The 23736-nt window shown below is 41.5% G+C and overlaps 1 protein-coding gene across 1 annotated transcript in view; it reads right to left on the bottom strand.

Annotated features, from left to right (window-relative positions):
* The window catches only part of JARID2 (jumonji and AT-rich interaction domain containing 2), a 538197-nt gene that overhangs the window by 84839 nt on the left and 429622 nt on the right, over positions 1-23736 (bottom strand). Inside the window, 3 exon segments of the mRNA XM_030211245.1 lie at positions 3154-3160; positions 18396-18422; positions 18425-18502. Of these exon segments, the coding sequence (XP_030067105.1) occupies positions 3154-3160; positions 18396-18422; positions 18425-18502 (112 nt within the window).

Here is a 23736-nt window from a genome sequence, read left to right as displayed (position 1 = left end):
CAAGGACTGGACTTGGGAAACACTGTGCTAGAGCATGCTTGTAGTCTAAGGTATGCAGTGCTGCCTCTCCAGAATAAGTGTGTGGCTTAGGGTGGACTGACTGAGATGGAATTCAGATACCACAGTAGGGAGGAATTTGGGGTGGGTTCAGAGTAAAACCCTGTCGTGGTAGAACCTGGTGTAAGGTGGGTCTGGCCACAAGTGCTTGAAGTTCGCTGATTCTTCTGGCAGAAGTAATTGCTATTAAGAACACTACCTCATATGTGAGGAATTTCAAAGAACTGGAATGAAGTGGTTCAAATGGAGGTTTCATCGAGATCCCATGCTACCGGAGATGGTTTGATAGGAGGTTTGTCATTAAATAAACCTTTCACGAATCTATCAAGAGATGAACGGAAATTGGTTTATCATCAACTGTAAAAATTGCTAATGGCACCCAAGTGTACTCTGAGTTAGTTTTGAGGCCAGAATAGGGTAGAAAGAGAGCACCTAACAGGGTCAAGTGCTCTGGCTGTACACCAGAGGGAAAATCTCTTCCACTTGAAATAGTAATGCAAGTGGTTTCCTAGAGGCTAATAGTATTCTAGAGACTTCTTCGAAAGTTTAAAGAACTTAAGTCTATGTCATCAAAAACCAAGCCGTCCAGGCTAGACAAGCAGGGGTCTGCATGGAAGAGGGATCCCTCGTTCTGTGTTATTAGGGTTGGAAAAGGATATAACCTCAATGGTTTCCTGGACAGTAACTCTAGGAGAAGAGGGAACCAAATCTGATGTGGCCAGTAGGGAGCAATTAGGATCATGATCCCCTGGTCTCGATGTAGTTTGAGTTTTCCCTATGAGCGGCAGTGGGGGAAAGGCGTATAAAAGATCCTTACCCCAGTAGAGCAAAAAGGCATATGAGGGTACATGGTTGGGAGTATAGAGCCTGGAACGAAAGCAAGGTAGCTTGCTGTTCTGAGAAAAAGCGAACAGGTCTATCACTGGGGCTTCCAACTGCTGGAATGTTTGATGAGCTACTGGCATGCTAAGGGGCCATTCGTGAGGCTGAAGGATTCCGCTTAATTTGTCTGCCACTTAGATCACTTATGCATAATCATACCATTGTATTAAACCAGCAAAGGTGGAGGAATCATGGTATTGGATTGCGAAAAGTACATACAGGAGCTAAATCGACAGGTCACCAATCTCGGATTTTATGCCCCTTTGGATGAAGATCCTACACCAGGGTTTAAAAATGGTATTTCATAAGTTGTGGAATCCATTAACAAATCAGGCATTTTAACACTTAAGGAGAAAAATTTTTTGGTTGTAGAAAACCCGGTCATTCCCACCATTTACATGCTCCCAAAAATCCATTAAGCCCAAACTGATCCTTTAGGCCGTCCAATCATTTCAGGTAATGGGTTTATTCTAGAACCCTTGTCTGACTGTTGATTTCTTTTTCCTTAAAACCCTATGTTCCACTGATACCCTCATATGTGCATGATTCTTTACATTTTATTGGCCTTTTTGAAGAACATGATGGTGACCTTGAAGACTCTTCTTGTTACACGAGACAGACTTGCTTTATATGAATATACCTCACGTTGCAGCTCTGACCATAATTGAGATAACCTTATCCAGCAGCTAAACATATTGGAAAATTCCTAATCATCTACAGTGGGGGAAATAAGTATTTGATCCCTTGCTGATTTTGTAAGTTTGCCCACTGACAAAGACATGAGCAGCCCATAATTGAAGGGTAGGTTATTGGTAACAGTGAGAGATAGCACATCACAAATTAAATCCGGAAAATCACATTGTGGAAAGTATATGAATTTATTTGCATTCTGCAGAGGGAAATAAGTATTTGATCCCCCACCAACCAGTAAGAGATCTGGCCCCTACAGACCAGGTAGATGCTCCAAATCAACTCGTTACCTGCATGACAGACAGCTGTCGGCAATGGTCACCTGTATGAAAGACACCTGTCCACAGACTCAGTGAATCAGTCAGACTCTAACCTCTACAAAATGGCCAAGAGCAAGGAGCTGTCTAAGGATGTCAGGGACAAGATCATACACCTGCACAAGGCTGGAATGGGCTACAAAACCATCAGTAAGACGCTGGGCGAGAAGGAGACAACTGTTGGTGCCATAGTAAGAAAATGGAAGAAGTACAAAATGACTGTCAATCGACAAAGATCTGGGGCTCCACGCAAAATCTCACCTCGTGGGTATCCTTGATCATGAGGAAGGTTAGAAATCAGCCTACAACTACAAGGGGGGAACTTGTCAATGATCTCAAGGCAGCTAGGACCACTGTCACCACGAAAACCATTGGTAACACATTACGACATAACGGATTGCAATCCTGCAGTGCCCGCAAGGTCCCCCTGCTCCAGAAGGCACATGTGACGGCCCGTCTGAAGTTTGCCAGTGAACACCTGGATGATGCCGAGAGTGATTGGGAGAAGGTGCTGTGGTCAGATGAGACAAAAATTGAGCTCTTTGGCATGAACTCAACTCGCCGTGTTTGGAGGAAGAGAAATGCTGCCTATGACCCAAAGAACACCGTCCCCACTGTCAAGCATGGAGGTGGAAATGTTATGTTTTGGGGGTGTTTCTCTGCTAAGGGCATAGGACTACTTCACCGCATCAATGGGAGAATGGATGGGGCCATGTACCGTACAATTCTGAGTGACAACCTCCTTCCCTCCGCCAGGGCCTTAAAAATGGGTCGTGGCTGGGTCTTCCAGCACGACAATGACCCAAAACATACAGCCAAGGCAACAAAGGAGTGGCTCAGGAAGAAGCACATTAGGGTCATGGAGTGGCCTAGCCAGTCACCAGACCTTAATCCCATTGAAAACTTATGGAGGGAGCTGAAGCTGCGAGTTGCCAAGCGACAGCCCAGAACTCTTAATGATTTAGAGATGATCTGCAAAGAGGAGTGGACCAAAATTCCTCCTGACATGTGTGCAAACCTCATCATCAACTACAGAAGACGTCTGACCGCTGTGCTTGCCAACAAGGGTTTTGCCACCAAGTATTAGGTCTTGTTTGCCAGAGGGATTAAATACTTATTTCCCTCTGCAGAATGCAAATAAATTCATATACTTTCCACAATGTGATTTTCCGGATTTAATTTGTGATGTGCTATCTCTCACTGTTACCAATAACCTACCCTTCAATTATGGGCTGCTCATGTCTTTGTCAGTGGGCAAACTTACAAAATCAGCAAGGGATCAAATACTTATTTCCCCCACTGTAATTCTGACTTTTGCCACCATTACACTGACCCAAAACTATTTTTGTTTTAAAGATAAATTCTATCAGCAAATCCAGGACACCACAATGGGCGCCTAAATGGCAATGAATATAGCTAATTTGTATGTGGCACATTTCAAATCACATTTTTTGGAAGAACATCTTTTAAAATGAGAGATAAAGATATTTAAAAGGTATACAGACAATATTTTTATCCTTTGGCAGCGCAATACTGATCGGCTTATTGAGCTTTATAATTGGCTAAACACAAGAGATTCTCATTTGAGTTTCAAGATCCAATTCAATCAGAATCAAATATCCGTTTTGGATATTCTTAACAATAAATTTACCACTTCATTGTACAAGCCAACAGACAAAGGCAGCTATTTATTTATTTGTTTATTTATTGCATTTGTATCCCACATTTTCCCACCTATTTGCAGGCTCAATGTGGCTTACATTATTCCGTCCTGGCGATCGCCATTTCTGGAGTGAGAGATACATGTGGTATTACATTAGAACATGATTGACATAGTAGATTAAACAGTCAGTTATAAAGAGTTCATTATCGGAATTAGAGATAAGGTGGTATTGCGTTAAAGTTCATTCGTGGTAGGGTAGTCTATAGTAGTCAAGTATAGTGAGTTGGGTTTTATGTAGTTCAGGCTTGAGTTTCATTGACTGGTAGTTAGGCTGTATCGTTGTGGTATGCCTTTTTGAACAGGCTGGTCTTCAGTAGTCTCCGAAAGTTAGTTAAGTCGTGGATTTTTCTCACGGCTAGTGGTAAGGCATTCCATAGCTGCATGCATGTGTTAATTTATATTTTAGACCTTTGCAGTTAGGATAGTGGAGATTCAGGAATGTGCGTGCTGATCTATTAGTGTTCCTGGGTGGTAAGTCTATGAGGTCTGACGTGTAGACTGGAGCCTCTCCGTAAATGATTTTATGAACCAGGGTGCAGATTTTGAATGTAATACATTCTTTTATTGGGAGCCAGTGTAATTTTTCTCTTAGGAGTTTGGCACTTTTTCATATTTCGTTTTTCCAAATATGAGTCTGGCTGCTGTGTTTTGGGCTGTTTGGAGCTTCTTGATGATTTGTTCTTTACATCCAGAATATAGTGAATTGCAGTAATCTAGGTGACTTAGTACCACTGATTGTACCAGGTTGCGAAATATTTCCCTTGGGAAGAAAGGTTTTACTTTTGAGTTTCCACATTGCTTGGAACATTTTCTTTGTTGTATTTTTCGCGTGGTTTTCTAGTGTGAGATTTCGGTCAATTGTAACTCCGAGTATTTTCAGGCTTTCTGAAACAGGAAGGGTATTGTTTTGGAGTATTTATAGTGGTGGGTTTGCTCGTGTTGTGTTGTGATGAGAGGATGAGGCATTGTGATTTTTTCTGCGTTCAGTTTTAACTGAAATGCATCCACCCATGAGTTCATAATTTGGAGGCTGTGATTAATTTCATTAGTGATTTCTTTTAGATCTTTTTTGAATGGGATGTAGAACGTGACATCATCTGCGTAGATGTATGGATTGAGGCCTTGGCTGGATAATGATTTGGCCAGAGGTATCATCTTTAGGTTGAAAAGGGTCGGTGAGAGTGGTGATCCTTGGGGTACACCGCATTCTGGTTTCCATGCTGCTGATGTGTTCGAATTTGATATCAATTGGTAAGTTCTTGCGGTTAGGAAGCCTTTGAACCAGCTGAGAACGTTTCCTCCAATCCCGAAGTACTCTAGGATGTTTAATAATATTTTATGGCTTACCATGTTGAACGCGCTGGACATGTCGAATTGTAGGAGAGGTACGCTGTTGCCAGTTGCAATTAATTGTTTGAATTTGGTTAGAAGAGTGATTAGTACTGTTTCGGTGCTGTGGTTGGATCGAAATCCTGATTGAGACTCGTGTAGTATAGAGAATTTGTTTAAGTAGTTGGTAAGCTGTTTAGTTACCATACTTTCCGTTAGTTTGGTTATCAGAGGGATAGATGCTACCGGGGCGGTAGTTGGTTATGTCATTTGTTTTTTCTTTGAATTTTTTAGGTATTGGGGTTAGTATAATGTTTCCTTTATCCTTTGGGAAGAGTCCGTGTTGTAACATATAGTTCAGGTGCATTGTGAGGTCTGTTATGAATCGTTGGGGGGCGGATTTTATTAGGTTATTGGGACATTTATCTAGTTTGCAGTGGGATTTGGTGAACCTTTGATCGCTTGGGAGATGGTGTCATCGGTAAGTATGATGAAGTTTGTCCAAATTCGGTCTGCTGGATATCATCGGGGTTTGGGGCCAGACAGTCAAAGAATTGTTCATAATCGGTGGTATTGCATGGCATCGTGAGTCATAACTTTATGATTTTCTCGTTGAAGTATTTAGCAAGGTTGTCTGCTGATGGGGTTTCTGTCTTGGTTGTAGTAACCGGTGTGGTATCTAGTAATTTGTTAACGAGTTGGAAGAGTTATGCGTGTCTTTGTAGTCTGGCCCTATTTTATTTATTTATTTTATTTATTTATTGCATTTGTATCCCACATTATCCCACCTCTTTGCAGGCTCAATGTGGCTTGCAATATATCATGGTTAGTGGAAATGAAAGGAGAATTGACATTTAGTGTTAGAAGTATTTTGGGTTGCATGGTAATGGAAAACATGATAATGATATAATGTAAGGCATTCTTAACATTATTAGATATGTGTGGGGATTTCACATGTTTTGGTCTTTGTGATATGTCTTGTCGAAGAGCAGGGCCATGCCTAGGGTCTCCGGCGCCCCCCTGCAGTTGGCCCCGCCCCCGAAAACGATTGCTACACTACCCGCCCTCTTCTCCCCAGATCCTTTTCCTTTTTTTTTTGTTTAAATTTACCTCTGTCCGGCGGCAGCATAGCGTTAGTGAGAAGGAGGCGGCACTCCCCCGCCCCAACGTGTCAGTCTTCCCTTCGCTCAGTGTCCCGCCTTCTTCTGATGTCATTTCTGATGTCAGAAGAAGGCGGAACTGAGCGAAGGGAAGACTGACACGTCGGGGCGGGGGAGCGCCGCCTCCTCACTAACGCTACGCTGCCGCCGGACAGAGGTAAATTTAAACAAAAAAAAAAAGGAAAAGGATCTGGGGAGAAGAGGGCGAGGTAAGCATGGTGCGGCGGGGCGCCCCCCCAGAGGATGGCGCCCTCCTGCCATGCTTACCTCGCTTACCGTGTTGGCACGGCCCTGTCGAAGAGATGGGTCTTCAGCAGTTTGCAGAAGTTGGTCAGTTCATAGGTCGCTTTTTAGTTTTGTAGTATGATCTTTTGGTTTGTCTAATTGCATATTTGTATTTTCTTTGTATTAGTTTCCATGCGTTGAGTGTAAGATCATCTTTTTTTTAATTCCATGCTCGTTCTAGCCTCCTAACTTGTGTTTTTAGTTTTTTTAGTTCTTCATTGAACCATGGCATTGAGATGTGTCTGCGAGAGGTTCTAGTTTGTAGTGGTGCTATGTTGTCTAGTATACTTCTGAATCTGTTGTCCCATTCTAGGAGATAATGTTTCGATTCTGTATTTGCTGTCCATTCGTTCTTATAGATTTCTTGCCAAAATGTTACAGGTCAATTTGGCCTCTCGTTGTATAGGTTGAATGTTCTTGATTATGGAATGGGGCTTTTTTTTGCCATTGTAGGGATAGGTTTAATTTGTAGTGGTCTCACCATGGTATGTATTTTGTATCTATTAGTACGAGGTTTAAGTCAGAGGACAATTTGTATGTGATGAGGTCAAGTGTGTGTCCTTTGACATGGGTTGCTTGCATATTTGGCCAGTTAAGGTCCCAAAGTTGGAGGAAATCCTTGCATTTGCGTGCGTTGGTTGAGTTAGGGTCTTCTAGGTGTAGGTTTATGTCCCCTATTATTAGTAGATTGGAGTTAGATACACATGTGCTCGATATGAAATCCATGAAGTGTGGTTGGCATTCATGCCAGTTACCTGGTGGTCTGTAAAACAGGACAGCGTTTACGTGATCAAGCAAGTTTGTGTGGTTGATCCTAACTGAGGCAATTTCAAGTTTGGGTGTAATGGATTCGGCTGTTGTTACGGTGAAGTAGGATCTGTGGATTAAAGCTGTACCTCCTCCTCTTTTCTCTTTCCTTGGCCAGTGAATGATTTTGTATCCTGGGGGGCATAGATCTAGAATGATGAGGCCTTGAGATCGTGTATCCAGGTTTCACTAATGAATAGTAGGTCGAGATTGTCTGTCGTAATCCAGTCTGTTATTGTAGTTGTTTTATTGACTACTGATCTGGCGTTAATATATCCCACTTGGATTGTTTGGTAGGGTTCAGTTGGGTTCGTAGTTGTGTTAATTTTTATTAGTTGTCTATTCCCTTGTGGTCTGAGTTTGCTGTGTCCTTTCTTTCCATTGTGTTGGTTTTGTCCGTGTGTGGTGAGTCTTCCATTATTTTGGTTGTTATTCTTTTGGTGAAGTGTCTTGTGTATAGGTGGTCTGCAGGGTATATGTATTGTGGGTGTATTGTTGGTATCTGTGAGGGAGGGTGGTTAATGTGTGGTGAATTAGGGATCGGGAGTAGATTATTAGGAGCAGTTTGGCGGTGTTCATATTGTCGTTTTGGTGTCAGTCTGGAGGTAGGTAAATACTCACAGTTAGAGTTTTGGTTCTCTAGTCCTCGATTTCCAGGTTTGCTGGACCCTATGTCGTGCACTATCGAAGAGGTTTGATAGGCTGGAGTGGAAGTGAGCCTGTCTGGTCCACTGTAAGACTTTTGGTTAGTCTTTGTTTCTGCTCCCCCGCGTAGCTATCATTGCCATACACTCAGATCAATGTCAGGGAGGTTTAGTAGACTGGAGTGTAAGTGAGCCTGTCTGGTGGTTTTTGGTTAGTCTCTTGTTTCCATACCCCCATGCAGTCGTCATTGCCATACACTCAAATCTCTATCGAGGAGGTTTAGTAAACTGGAGTGGAAGTGAGCCTGTGCTAGTCCTGTAAGACTGCAAGACCTGTGTAGTCCATCTAGTCTTTTGGTTATTCTCTGTTATCACTCCCCCGCGCAGCCGTCATTACCATACACTCAAATCAAAGTAGGCAAACCTGCAAGTTGCTTAATCCACATTTTCGTTCGTTACCGTTGGTCCACCTGCAATGATTCTAGGCTGTTTCAGTTGGACAGGTATGCCCCCGTGCCGCATGGATCAGCCTCGCAAACATTAATCGCTCCGGCTCCTCTGGCCTGCCTCTCAGGCTCTGCAGTTGTGCTCTCCGAGTCTGTAGCGAGGCTCCACGCTCTTCTCCTTGACCCAGCGCCTCAGGCGGGAATCCGGTCGATTGGCCGCTGGGGTTGGTCCAGCTCTCGGTAGAGGCCCGTTTGTCTGGGTGATGTCATATGCGGCAGCGCCGGGCAGGGTTGAAGCCTTGGTCGGCTCTCAGGGTGGCGGCCACCCGATCGGCGGCGGCCGTGATCCTGGGCAGGGTGGGAGCCGCGGTCGGTTCTCGTCGGTGGCTACTCCTCGGCGGAGCACTCACGGGAGACTTTGGTCTGCCTGTGCACCCCACTTTGCCCTCAAGGTGAGTCCACTGTGTGCGGGGGTCGATCGATCCCTGTTTTTGGCAGAATTGGGACCCGGGTCACCTGAGCTAGCTGCTCTCCTGACCTTTAAGTCGCGGCCATAGCAATTTACATCCCATCATTGCATAGCTATCTACACTATACCAGTTATCATAATACTCAACTTAAGGATAACCTACCATATTCTCAATTTTTACTGCATAGTCTTGTGAGAAGAACTTCAGGAATAAACTAGTTTCATCAGTACTCCCTTCTTTAAAACAGCAGCATACCGTATACTCTGGATACTCCTCATGTGGATCTTGCTCTGTCTGCACTCACTCAGCCTCTCCACGTTTACCAATCCTATTATCGACAAGGTTTTGAAATTGTATTTCTCAAGTAATTGCAACAAATATTTTTTCATCTACATCACTGTATGCCCCTGTACACTCCTTTACATAGGAAAAGCCAAAAGGATGATCAGGGTCAGACTAATTGAACACAGGAGTTGCAGATGCATCATCTCAGCCCCAATTGTTGAGGCTGACCATGACACTGATGACCTGAAATACTCTGGGGGTCTTTTACTAAGCCACGGTAGCCTCTGTAGCTCATAGAAGAAATCAGCTGGCGATAAATGCCAAGATGCCCATAGGGATATAATGGGCGTGTCGGTATTTACCAGCAGCTGATTTTTTTTTTTAATTTTGAAAATTTTTTATTAAACACAAATTAAAGAATACAATAGATGTCAATGCAGCCTTCAGACTGTTCAAATACACCAAACAATGGAATATCAACTCAATTTACATCCACAGCTTTGCTCACTACATGCAATGATATGGTTAGATCCCCTGTACGGACACAGCACTAGACCATAATCGCTCCAAGTGTGTCCACTCTTTTGCATCGGGCTTAAATCTGCCCATTCTCCTATCAGTCAGTTGCTCCAGGCCCACAATGCTCCTGATTCTCATCTTCCAATCTGTGATAGTGGGGCCAAGTCTCTGTTTCCAGTGTGCCGCAATCTCCAATTTTGCGGCTGCCAACCCCAGTCTTTTAAGCCTCTTTTGCCATTTCTGGCCCCATTTATTTCCCCAACCTAATAAGCACCATTTTGGCTCTGCTGGGAATTGTGTGTCCAGAATGCGTGTTAAATGCATGGCAACATCCACCCAGAAGGACTGTATAGGAGAACATTCCCACCATACATGCAAAAAACGTCCTAACTCGGCTTCACACCGCCAACAGTGATCCGATACCATGGGTACATTCGTTTTAACCTGTCCGGTGTGTAATACCATCTACTTAAAACTTTGTAGGCATTTTCTTTAATTAATACACAGACGGATGCCTTTTTCACCTCCATACACACCCTTTCCCATTCCTTCACACTCATTTCAATATTTAAATCGCGTTCCCACACACTCATATAGGGTAATTTCTTCATTTTGTCTCCCCTAATATACTTATATAGCCTGGATATACCTTTCCTCCCTCCCTCCAAGGTTTCCCATATGTTTTCCAATATCTCCCGTTCCCTTGGAACAGAGTGCAACCACCCTTGCCCCCTCATAAAATGCCTAACCTGTAAATAGGCATAGTGATCAGATTCTGGCAGGCCAAACTTCCTCTGTAGAGTTGCAAACTCTCTTAATACCCCTTCAGACATAAGATCCCTGAATCACCGCAGACCCTTCCGATTCCACTCCCAAAATGCCCTTCCCTCTTGTCCTGCAGGGAACTCAGCTTCTTGGATAATATAAGCCAGGGTAGAGGTTTTTACCCCCTTCCTAAATTTGCTTTTTAATACATCCCATATACGTTGCAAGTGAGCTATAAATGGGCTGATATTCCCCTGGTGGGTGTTATGCATCTTTTACCAGCAGCTGATTTTTACCACAAGCTAAAAATGCTATCGCGGCTTAGTAAAAGACCCCCTTTGTGATTAAACAATCAAACCACGTTGGAGGGACAGTAACACTGACCTCATCCTTCTTTACAAGCTGAACAAAGGTTCGTTTTATAACTAAACAGCGCACCCACATGAGCTTAACCAAGAACTAGATTTGGGTTTTTTTTTCTTGTAATATAATCTGGTGTGTCACTTACATGTACTGTAGTATTACAATGCTGTATATCATCTTGATATCCCTGTAGCTGGCTTATCATGTTTACTGATATGTTCAATATTCTCTTTTACTTTAATGCTTCATGATGATATTGTTTAGTGATATGTTTGATGTTCCATATGCTCAGTTCATATTTTATGTTTACAATTATCTTCTATTGTTTATCATCATTTTCACTTAATTGTTTTTTATGCTCAGAGTACACAATAAAGACTAATTTTATCTCATCTGACTCATTGCAGTGGTCATTATCACTCCTGTGTCCTGCTTATACAACATTCTGTTTGCCAGCTAGGTAAACAGCTCTTATAGAGATGTTTCAAGAAGCCCGCCCAAGTCCACATCTGGCTTGCTTGTCGACAGAAGGTAAGAACCTGTCCTCCTGTTTGTTCAAGTAATCCATCGTAACCTAGCTGTCTGTGCGATTGAGTATTATCTCGTCAATATGCAGTCTTGGAAAGTTTTGAGGGTGTTTCAGACTGCTTGCAATTCCAGGAGATTGATAAGATGTGTTTCTGCTGTGGGGATTAAGAACCCCTATGTGTGGAAACCATCGAGGGTCAGCACACCAACCTACCATGGATGCATTCATGGTGAGGACTTTGTGATGGGAAGGGGCTGAAATGGAAGTCCCCGGGTGAGATTCTGGAAAACTATCCACCACTGTAGAGAGTGTCATCATGTAACGTCCGAGCACTACCCCTACCATCCACCCTGGGGTTAACCCTGGGGCCACCTTGAGGGTCCTACTTAGCACTGCCCATGTCTGCCTACACTGGCATACTCTCCATCTGCCTGCTGGGTCCCTCTTGCCTCTGTACAAGTCTCCCACATACAAGTTACTTTCCCCGTGGTTTCTAGGGACACTGGGAGCCGCAATCCTGGGACACCACAGTTCCTAGAAATAGACTGAGAAACTCTATTGCCAGGATTCTTAGTCCTGGCAGTTAGATTGATTATCATAAAAGTAGAAGACAACAGGAACAGGCAAATAAGATTTAATGTTAAATCTGACTGAACACTTTTTACTATCTAAGTAGTACTTGGGGAGGTCAGTTCCTGTGAGCAGTTTATTTTCCTCAACAGGGTCTCAGTGGCATGAGATCTACTCCCTCCATACTCCCAACTGAGACTGAGGTGTTTCTAGCACATTCTGGGCTAGGTCTTTGGCTTCAGGGTCAATCAAGGCACAGAGCATTAGCACTAAGGATGTTTGACCAATGACACTGCAAGTTACTTTTCCCTTTTGGGAATGTAACTAAAAAGAAAAACAGACCACTGTTACAGCTAAAATGCAGAGGTCAAACACCACCTGTTTGCCAACCGAGGGAAATACCCTGCAGGGAAAAACTGTCATAGGGCAGCAATACAAATTACAAGCATGGAAGCCCTCTGTTCCACCACAGTCATAGCTGTGTAACTCAATACGGGTTGAGAGCTATCCTGTGACTTGGGACCACTGAGAAGAGAGTGTCCACTGAGGAATTCGGAAGTGGAATCGTACCAACGATATTACATAGACTGTTTGACGTTATGTGACCAAGGAGGCTGAGCATTTGACAAGCAGATACTTCAGTGGCTTGGAAATCTGAGCAGAGAGTGCATTGTGTTGTCTGCTCATGTTTGAGAGAGGAAGGCTCAACCCTGCATAATGTCCAGGAGAGCCCCGACGAACTCAGTTCTGAACAGATTGAAGATGTGATTTGGGGAAATTTATCACAAATCTGAGGAGTTCTAGGAGCCATATTGCATACAGACTAGAAATTTGTGCTGCCTTCCAGGAAGCTGCCTTGATTAACCAGTCATCGAGGTAGGGGAAGACGTGTATTCTCCACCTGGTGAATGTTGCTGCCACCACTATCAAGCATTTTGTGAAGACAGGAGCCAAACGGTAAAACCTTGTACTGAATAATGCAGGTTCCACAGCGGAAGCACAGGAATTTTCGGTGAGCAGGGAGGACAGGTACTAAGTGTATGCCTCTGAGAGCTAGAGAACAAAGCCAGTCATTGAGTTGGATCTTGGGAAGAAGTGATCCCAGGGAAACCACGCAAATTTTTCTTTGAGTACAAATTTGTTTAAATTTTGTTGGTTGAGAGTTGGTCATACTCCACCCATCTTTTTTGATATGAGAAAGTACCTGGAGTAAAACCCTCAACTGCTCTCTGGCGGAGGAACTTGTTCTATTGCATTCCGATGGAGGAGAGCAAAGTACTGTCATTTGGACATAGTTGAAATGAGACTCTTGATGGATGGTTGGGAGGTCTTTTCCAAACGTAGAAAGTAACCATGCTGTATGATATATAGCACCCAGTGGTTGGAGGTTATGAGCGGCCACTTCTGTTGAAAGAGGATAAGTCTGCCTCTTACCGGTAGGCTGCTTGGCATGGACAATGGATGGTGGCAATGCTCTTTAGGAAGGAGTCAAAAGCTGAGTCGTTGTTAGATTGAGAAGGAGTCTGTGATTTCTTTCCCTGCTGCTGTCATGAATGTGAGCAATGGGTGTAGTCCTTGAGGAGGAGGAGGATTGGCAACAACACTTAGATGTATAGTAATTTGAGCATCAAAAACCTCTTATAAATTTTCTAGAAGAGGAGGCAGCAGAAGTCTGTGGCCTGGAAATAGTTTTATTAGTATCTGTATGCTTTTTAATAAGGGTGGCGATTCCTCAACTTGTCACCACAACAAGTTATCTTCACAACAAGGGGACATCTGCTACACTCTCTTGGACTGCAGATTCAAGGTTGGAGACCCTGAGCCAGGAAGACACCGCTCTGCAACTCCTAAGGCAGAAATGTGTGAGAAACATCAAAGACATCAAAGGTCTGCTTTGCCAGATATTTATGACAACCTAGAGGTTTCCTGGGAAGCTTGAGGAACTAATCAGCCTTTTTAGGAGGAAGGATGCTTACAAAGGAGAGAATCTAAATAAATTGTGGAATAAAGTTGATAACCAGTATAAGATTTGTTAGCATTGAGGCCTGAAATATTTTTCTGCCAAGAGTCTAATGTTCTAGCTTCTCTGCCTGGAGGAGCAGAAGTATGAGATTCTCGCACTGCGAGTACGTTTTAAAGCAGATTCCACACTAAGGAATGATGAGGTAACTGAGTTTTCTCAAACCCAGTGCATTTTTGTACCCTATACATTGTATCAGTTTTCTCTGGAGCAACTTGAACTGTCAGTGAAGTCTCCCAGTTTTTGATCAAAGTATTCTGCATAATTGTATGAAGTGGAACAGTTGACTCCTTCTTAGGTTCAGCACAGAGAGAGTGGGAAGTGGACCAATGACTCCAGGAGAACGGAAGATAAGATTTCAAAGACCCACTTTATTCAATGACTCGACACAGAACTGTGTTTCGGCCAAAAGGCCTGCCTCAGGAGTCTAAAACAATAAATATTTAAAAGCATAAGTTCAAAAAAACAACAATGATTAAGTAATTATACATCAAAAACTCTAACAGTATATATATAGTTTAGAGATAGACTGGAGTAAAAGCATATATATACAATATATAAAATTATAAATATATATACCGTGTTTCCCCGAAAATAAGACAGTGTCTTATATTAATTTTTGCTCCCAAGATGCACTAGGTCTTATTTTCAGGGGATGTCTTATTTCGGCGAAACACGGTACAAGCCATACCCAAAATGCACCACACTAGAGGACCAAATGATTACACATACAAAAAAAAATCCCAACAATGGCCCGATAGAGGAAGAACGAGGAAAAGAATGCGTGCTTTGTGTTATAGACGTCCGGCTCTCACAAGGACACAAAAAAACAAACAACCTCCCCTATAAACCACAACACAGTACCATATCGCCATCACTACCTCCACACTAATGGGAAACTGGGCCTGGGTGCTAGTTGCCAAATAGTGAGCTTCTGGTGGGAGAGAGTGGGCACCCATCGGGGCCAAACAAAAAGTTTGCTAGGTCTTACTTTCGGGGGAGGCCTTATATTTAGCAATTCAGCAAAACCTCTACTAGGTCTTATTTTCAGGGGATGTCTTATTTTCGGGGAAACAGGGTAGACACAATTTCACAAAAAATGCAAAATGATAAAAGGAATATATACCAGATATGGAAAACATGTTCATATATTATAGGGTGGCAAGATCAGGTCAAATCCTAATTAAAGAGTATATGATTACCAAAAAAACTTTTTGCCAAAAAATTATTGAATTTAGCCATCTCCTCTTCTAACTACAGGACCATTCAATCCAGAGACGCATCTCCTCTTCTAACTACAGGATCATTCTAAGGTTTGTCCAAAACCCTATATTTCCTCTATAATGCATTGTGAACATGGCTAAATTCAATAATTTTTTGGCAAAAATTTTTTTTGGTAATCATATACTCTTTGTATATGATTAACTTTTAATGTTAACTTCAGATACATATGCATATAATAATATGTTTTATTTACTTTCTTTGTCTTATTTAAAGATCTTTTTTCTTTGCAGATCTATATTCGTGTACATTGCTTCTAAAAATTTATTTAGGATTTGACCTGATCTTGCCACCCTATAATATATGAACATGTTTTCCATATCTGATATACCATATAGAGTCCCCACAAATAAACAAGAAAACATATAATTATATATGTATATATGTGTATTTGAATATATATAGAAAACTTTTCTGGATACACATTTTATATATATGTGCCTTTATTTTAATTCCTATTTAGACCATATAAGATTCCTTGGTATATATTCCTTTTATCATCTTGCATTTTTTGTGAAATTGTGTCTATATATATTTATAATTTTATATATTTATATATATGCTTTTACTCCAGTCTATCTCTAAACTATATATATATATACTGTTAGAGTTTTTTGATGTATAATTACTTATCATTGTTGTTTTTTTGAACTTATGCTTTTAAATATTTATTGTTTTTAGATTTCTGAGGCAGGCCTTTTGGCCGAAACACAGTTTCTGTGTCGAGTCATTGAATAAAGTGGTTCTTTGAAATCTTATCTCCCGTTCTCCTGGAGTCATTGGTCCACTTCCCACTCTCTCTGTGCTGTTGGTATTTACGTGGGAGTTAGTGTTCATCCCTTAGGTGGATTACTCTTTCCTCCTTAGGTTCCGCAGTGAGTGCCAAATCCCCTACCATGCTCGATGCAGACGTTAATGTCGATGCAGAACCAAAAAGTTTTTCAAGTTGGACTCTGTGGGCTTTGAGTTCTCGCTTGCATGCACAGGCTACAATATATGTTCCTGTGCTCTGGGGCCTGTGCCTAAAATGGTCCTATTAGATCTAGTACACTTCTTAAAGCCACTAGGTACCCTCATTGACATGGAGGGAAAACGGATGAGCCAAGGTCAAAAGGCTCTATGGCCAGGGAGCTTGAGTAATTGCGCACCCGAAAATAGCTGATGCTTCCCAGGCTCAGAAGCCCAGGCTGAATGAAAAAAAAAAAGAAAAATATTTTTAATAGTGAATAAATTGAACAAAATTAATAAAGAAAAAAGAGGAATATGAAGAAGAAACATCCCAAAAAGGGAAGGCACCAAAAGACAAAGGTTTGATGCACTGAGGAGATATTAGAAAACCAACCTTTCTGGCGCCACAGAAAATGATAGACTGCAGGTCCCATGCTTGAGTGTTAAGACAGGAAGGTACCTGTGCATGCGTGGTGGGGGCATGCATGCACAGGTTTTAAAGCGACAGTGCACTATGGAAGTCCGAACCAGGCTCTGTGGATGACATCACCCACATGTGAGAATATTATGCCTATTTGTCCTCGGAGAAAATACAGCTCCAAATTATGTGTCCGTGCCAGAAAACCTCTCCAGGTCTCTGGCTATTCACCCGTTTCATGACCTTTTATACCCTTACTGAAAAGCTATACGTAACCTTGTAAATTCACTGGCAATTTATAGGTGGATAACTAGACTAATTGTTGTAGAAGTCACTGTATAATTGCTTTCATCATCTATCACGCAACAAAGGAACATCCTCAAAAGCTAAGAGAAAACAGATTTCACCACATTTTGAAGAGTTTCTCTAAGCTAATTTAATGTTGTAACTACTCTGTCGACAATATATTTAATAACTTTATTACTTGGAATAAATAGTAGCGAATTTGATAATGCAGCTAAAGGAAAAATGCAGATCTGAGGCGTGCATGCTTCTATAAACACTAATAATATTCTATATCAATCCATGGTGTGACAGTACTTATTCTGTACAGTTCTGGTTGCTCTAAAAAAAGATAGAACAAAAAAAGTACCAAGATGGGCAACACACATGATAAAGCACATCTCTACGAAAAAAATGAACAGGTTGGGGCTTTTCAGTTTTGACAAAAGATAACAGAAGTGGAGTGGGTGGAACTGAAAATAGGGAACAGTTCCTACCCTTTTAAATAGTAATAGTAAATATTATGTTAAGGGTAGCAGATTTAAAATAAGTCAAACAATGTACTTTTTAATTCAATGCACTATTACGATGTGGAATTTGTTGCCAGAGAACGTGATCAAAAGGCAAACAGAATAGCCAGATTTAAAAGGGATTTAGGCAAGTTCTTGGAGAATAAAAAAATCCATAAACCATTATTATAGCCAAGGAGAAAGCTACCACTTATCCCTGGGAGTGATGGGGAAAAAGGTCGAAGTAGCTGCCAAATGGGTAGATTTGAGCATTTCACTCTTACGATACTCTGTGGATTCCATCCCCTTTGTTGGTCTGAGAAATTCCTGTATCAAGAGTAGAAGTTCCCAAACTTTCATCCAATTTCTATTGCAGGGATCTATCTATATACTTTCTATTGCTAGATAAGAAGTCTGCATGAAACAACTTTTTATATTTCCTCTTGATGCTCCTTTTAAACCTTGTTTTTTCTCTCTTTTGGACACGGAAGTTTCTTCCTGGTCCTTTTTTTGGCTTCCAGCTCAATCAGAATTGGAGTTGGAATCCAATGCTATGAGCCTTCATTTAAAACTACCCAAGGATTCTTCCCTTAGTTTTGTACCCCTTTCCACCTTATTTCAGTCATTACAATAATAGCCCTTGATGGGGGCCATGTAGCAGGGCTATTTTTAAATCGTGTAATCATGGGCCCTAAATCTGGCCAATAGGTATTACTATTGCATAGTAACTGGGGACTCTCTTTCCCAGGGACTGTGAGTGCTACCCTCACTGCATCTGGGGAACAGAAGCCCTGACCTGAGAACTGGACCAGCGTTCTCCATAGGACAGTATGCAATACCGTCACCTAGTCTCTGGACCAGTCCCTGAACCTTTACAGTTTTATATTGGATATGTGAAGGTTGATTAATCCCTTTTAATTCAATTTTCACATTGATAATTTATTCTGTAGCACTTTAAAGTTAAAATTGTTGGGGATCTTTGGAGTTATATTTTATATAAAGCACAAATGAGACCAGTCATAGGAGCTGGAAAGTCACCATTAGACACGAGGCTAAGAATCATATGAGAGAAAGTCTAGAATACATACCAAATTGCAATCAGCACCAGTGTGTAAGTAGTCATATATGGAAGGTGATTTTGGTCTCGAGACCAGCATGAGGTAGAAAAGACCATGCCAATATTTAGCCAAGGAATTGTCACTCCTAAAAGAGAATTGTCCCAAACAAAATTTTCAATGAATTACTAAATTAATGAACATTGAAGAAAATAATTGTATTTTACAAAAAAAAATCCACACAATGCCCTTAAAAGATCAGTTCATATACATTTGCAGATATTACCACGGAGCTAACCAGTCATCTCCCTAACTCTTCATTACTTTAAGATATACAAACAGTGTATCAAACCCTTCTACCCTAACCCAATTTGACTGTATCTTCTCTTCTCTATCCCATTATAACATCTTTTGTACTTGTCCCCTACCGGACTTGGCGAATGCCTTTATGGTATTATGTAAGCCACATTGAGCCTGCAAATATGTGGGAAAATGTGGGATACAAATGTAACAAATAAATAAATAAATTTGAGGCCAACAGGCAAAATATCTACTGCCTAAACTTTAAATATAAAGGATCCAGCTGGCTGTAACTTCCCAATAACTGATCTGGCTATTTGATTTACTAATCAAAGTTTGAAGGGACGGCTCTGGTTCTAGTCTCATCAGACGACTCAGTGTACCAGTTTTGTAAGAAGTGGGACAATCATCCAACAAGTCACCATTATAGAAGAAAGCCTTAGCTTCTTCCCAGAAATCATCACTCCATTGACTGACCCCTGACGCAGGCACTGTGCGCCGAAACACAGCCCGTGTTGGGTCATTTAGGAAGCAATTGATGTTCAAGATGTACAAATAAAAAATTGTGTCCTGATTTTGAAGGCTCCTGGTCCTGGTGCTTTTTTTCGATATAAAGAAAGGAGGGAGACAGATTTAGAAAATATGGAGGAGGATAGAGACAGGAGAAGCACCCAGTGCTAAAACCAGTAAGATGGACATGAACAAGACTCGCTTACTGCAACTTTCAAGAACTATTTTTTTTTTTTACACAATCATAACTATAAAAGTAGCTCTTATTTTCTTTATTTTTCAAACAATACAAAATGTTTTACACATTCACAACTAAGTAGAAGAGCTCTTATTTTCCTGTTAATAGTAAATCATTTTCCTTTTCAAGCCCTGCAATTCACTTTCATGAGCTCCTGAGAATTCAATTACTTCTAGACAGATTTTGAAGGCAGACTGGCATTTGGAACTGCCACTGGATTTACTTAAATACTTAAACATTTATATACCATATATACATGTATACCCTGGAGGAAAGGAGAAACAGGGGTGATATGATAGACGTTCAAAATATTTGAAAGGTATAATCCGCAAGCAAACCTTTTCGTAGATGGGGAAGCGGTGTAGAACTAGAGGACATGAAATGAGATTGAAGGGGGGAGACTCCCAGAACAATGTCAGGAAGTATTTTTCACGGAGAGAGTGGTGGATACTTGGAATGCCCTCCTGCGGAGGTGGTGGAGATAAAAACGGTTAACAGAATTAAAAACTATGTGGGATAAACCATAAGGCTATCCTGTCAAAAGGAATGGCTCCTCAGAAGCTTAGTGGAGATTGAGTGGCAGAGCGGTGGTGGAGGCGGGGGCTAGTGCTGGGCAGACTTCTACGGTTCTGTGCCCTGAAAATGGCAGATACAATCAAGGTCAGGTATACACATAAGTAGCACATATGAGTTTATCTTGTTTGGGCAGACTGGATGGACCGTACAGTCTTTCTCTGCCGTCATCTACTATGTTACTATGTTTGTTTTCTTTGAATAATTCCCATGGTCTTACGGGCCACAAAATTCAGTGGTGGGTCTTAAGTGCCCACTTCTGTTTTAACTTAACTTTGTTCACTGGTAGTCTTGGATACCTTTGAGAAGACCAACAAAAGAAATTATAGTTCAGTCTTAGTCTCCTCTTCAGACTCTTAAGATATGGATGTCACTGAGCAGTACTTTGTTCAGCTGATTGAACTAACCAAGGCATTTTTGTTTTCCATTGCAAATGGTTCTATTGTTTTTCTGTGACACTGTACTGGGATGCTCAGAGCTGTATCAGCATGCTAGATTTGTATATAGCCTTCCAATTCTCTTCTCATTCTTGCCTGTGTACTTGAACTGGCTTCCCATTAAAGCTAGCATACATTTTAAAGCTTATACAAAGCTTTACATGGTCTCGCTCCTGAAAATATGCTGTCATTATTTACTCTTCCTGTCGGGGTAAAATCATAAAACTATGGAATACTTTACTTGTGTATCTCCCGTCTTCAAAATTTGTCAGGTTTAAGTCAGTTTTCCAGTCCTCATTTGTTTTTATAGGAATAAAATTCTGGAATGAGCTCCCAGTCATTCTTAGATCTTTCAAAAGTCTCTTGCTATTTAGAAAAACCCTAAAAACACGGCTATTTGAGTAATTTTTGAAATAAGTTTAGTACTGGATTCTCTTTTATAATTTATTTGATTTTTGTCTTTTTTTTTTTTTTATTATTGTTACTTCCCAGGTATGCCTGGTTCTTTTTGATGTAAACTGTAGAGAACCAGCAAGGCAGTTTTAGTTTAGTTTGTTGTCTATTGTGACAAGGCAAGCCCCAGAGATTCCCCAGTGAAGCAGTTGAGCCCAGAACTACGGGTCCCAGAAGTCCTTGCAAGAATGAGAGAAGACAGTAGTCCTAAAAAAATGGAATGGATTCTCAGCCCCAGCAGGGGCGCAATGGCTCGAGGCAGGGTGAGCCTGTTTACTCCCTTTCCCCATTACAGGGAGAGGGAAGGATGAAGCTCAGTTTCCCTGGCTTCGCCATCAGTATATAATTCCCCCCAGCTGTGAGAAGGGGAGGACAGATTTCCTGGAGGCTCTCAGTCACCAGGAGAGAAAGGAGATGAATGGAGAGAGAGATTCCATGGAGTATGTGGAGGAAGGAAGTAGCTTGCCACTAAAGCTGCCTAAGGGAGAGGAGCCAGCTACCATGGAGTGGGAGAATTCAAAGATTGCCCTGCCCAGCACTTGAAGGCAGTGGAGGAGGCCACACCGGGCGAGGTGCTGAGAGGTGGGAGAAACTGCCACCTTGCTCCTTACAGGGTTCCCTCTGTGCTGTGAAAAGGCAGGTGATTTGTGGTATTGGTTTGATGTGCAAAGACTGTCCATGAAGATTTGTTCTGAACTGTTGTGCTATATTAGAAGTGTGCTGAACTCTTACTAAACCCTTCTGAAGGAGGGGAAAGGGAAAGCTAATGCCCTAATAGAAGACCTGAGGTCTTAAGGAGCTGAGCATTTGTTGAGGGATTTTGGGGCCTGGACTGTACCTTTTTTTTCTTTTGAAGATTATCTTATGAGGACTGTACCTTTTTCTTTTGAAGACTATATTAAGAGGGTTGTACCTTTTGTTATGAAGAATTAATTATGATTTTTGGTATGAAATTGCCTTGAAAATAAAATACTTTGGCCCCGAGTCCCAGTATCAGCAGTATTCTGTCCTGGAACCCTGGGAGCCCCGCAGGCTTGCTGGCTCCACCCAAGAGGAGGAAGCGGACCACCTTTACACTATCTGGTCACTTGCCTAGTCCATCGGTGGTGCCTCAATTCTGGAAGGCCATGCAAGTCTATGAGAGTCATTTCGATACCTGAGGATGATTCTGGGCTCAAGGCTAATATTTGAGCAACTGGTTTCCTGTGTGGTGAGTTTGGGCTTTTTTACCTTGCAATGGTACAAGTGGTTAGGCCATACTTTGATAACGTTACTTTACATGTTTTGGAGTATAGGTTAATAAGATTTTGATTTTGACACATAAGGTATAATATAGGGGGGACTCCGTTGTATGTGATCCCTCTAATATGTTCTTATGTTCTCACAAGAGTTTTGAGGTCTGCCAATGATTTATTGACGACACTTACCGAGATATTGCAGGCTTGCCCTATGGTAACACAAGAATGTGCGTTCTTTTGGTATGCTCCTCCTTTATGGAATCGATCCCCAGTGGAGTTATAGGGGAAGCTTCTTTTAATCAATTTAAAACGAAGTTGTAAACATATTTTCAGCAAGCACTTGGATCTGTCTGCTAATTTGGGTATCTGTCACTGGAGGCCTGCAGGATTTCTGGGAGGGGGGGTGAGGATGATTTGCTGGTATTTGCTAATTCTTGGATGGATGACTTGATAAATAGTTACTATTATTTTTTGGTGTTCTTTTCTGCTCTTTAAATTTGGGTTGTGAATCACTCTGGCTTGTATTAAAAGAGTGATATATCAAGTATTTAAAAAAACTGAGGGACATTCTTGTTCAGAGGAGATGCGAAGACATCTATTGTGGGTAGGCCCAGACTTAGGCATAAGCAACTACCTAGGGTGCCAAATTCTGAAGGCAACAAATACCTGGGCTACAAGGGAGTTTGATTCCACTATCCTCTATGATCTCTGGGGAGAATCTCCTCAATGCACCACTCTTAAGTTTTATTTATGGCCACCAATATCTTAAATCCAGCCTCAAATGTGGATTTGCCCCAGTCATTACATTTTATCTCTGCTCCTCATATCCAGGAACCAGTCATGTGGCTGTAGCACTTAATTCAGTTTGTCCACCAAAATGTTGTCCATATGTGGCTCTGAGCACCACCCCTTGAGAGATGACCCAGTTGCATAGTCTGACAGTCTCCCAAAGCAGAAGGTACAATTCTATTCCTTCCTGCTCATTGATGTAATACATCACTATCTGATTGTCCATCTGCACTAGTATAATTTTGTTGGTCAACCAATCTCTGAAATATCTTAGAAGGTTACAAACTATCCTTAACACAGGGTCCAACACCAAGGCCACAGCAATGGCCCCACCACTTTGAAGTAAGGCTCATTAGTCAGCAGTGAGTAAAATGGGACAATGAGAACAGAACCAAAAGCAGTGTCAACATCTGCATTCCATGTTAACTTCAGTGCCAGGAAAAATAGTGGAATTATGAAGAATAAAATTACTAAACACACAGAAAAACATAGTTTAATGGGACAGAGTCAATGTATCTGCCAAAGGAAATCTTGCCTCACCAATTTGCTTCATTTATTTGAAGGTGTGAATAAACATGTGGATTTAGGTGACCTGTTGAAGTAATGTATCTAGATTTAAAAAAAGGATTTTCTCAAAGTTCCTCATCAGAGACTCCTGAGAAAATGAAAAAAGCCACAGGATACGAGGCAATGATCTGTTATGGACTAGGAACTAATTAATAGATAGAAAACAGAAGGTAGGGTTAAATGGCTATTCTCTCAATGGAAGAAGGTGAATAGAAACGTACCCCAGAGTTCTGTATCAAGACTGGTGCTATTTAACATATTTATGAATGATCTGGAA

This window comes from Microcaecilia unicolor, chromosome 1 (assembly GCF_901765095.1).
Source record: "Microcaecilia unicolor chromosome 1, aMicUni1.1, whole genome shotgun sequence".
NCBI classification, from domain to species: domain Eukaryota; kingdom Metazoa; phylum Chordata; class Amphibia; order Gymnophiona; family Siphonopidae; genus Microcaecilia; species Microcaecilia unicolor.
The sequence above is the reverse complement of the archived record's forward strand: the minus strand, read 5'-3'. Positions and strand labels throughout refer to the sequence as shown.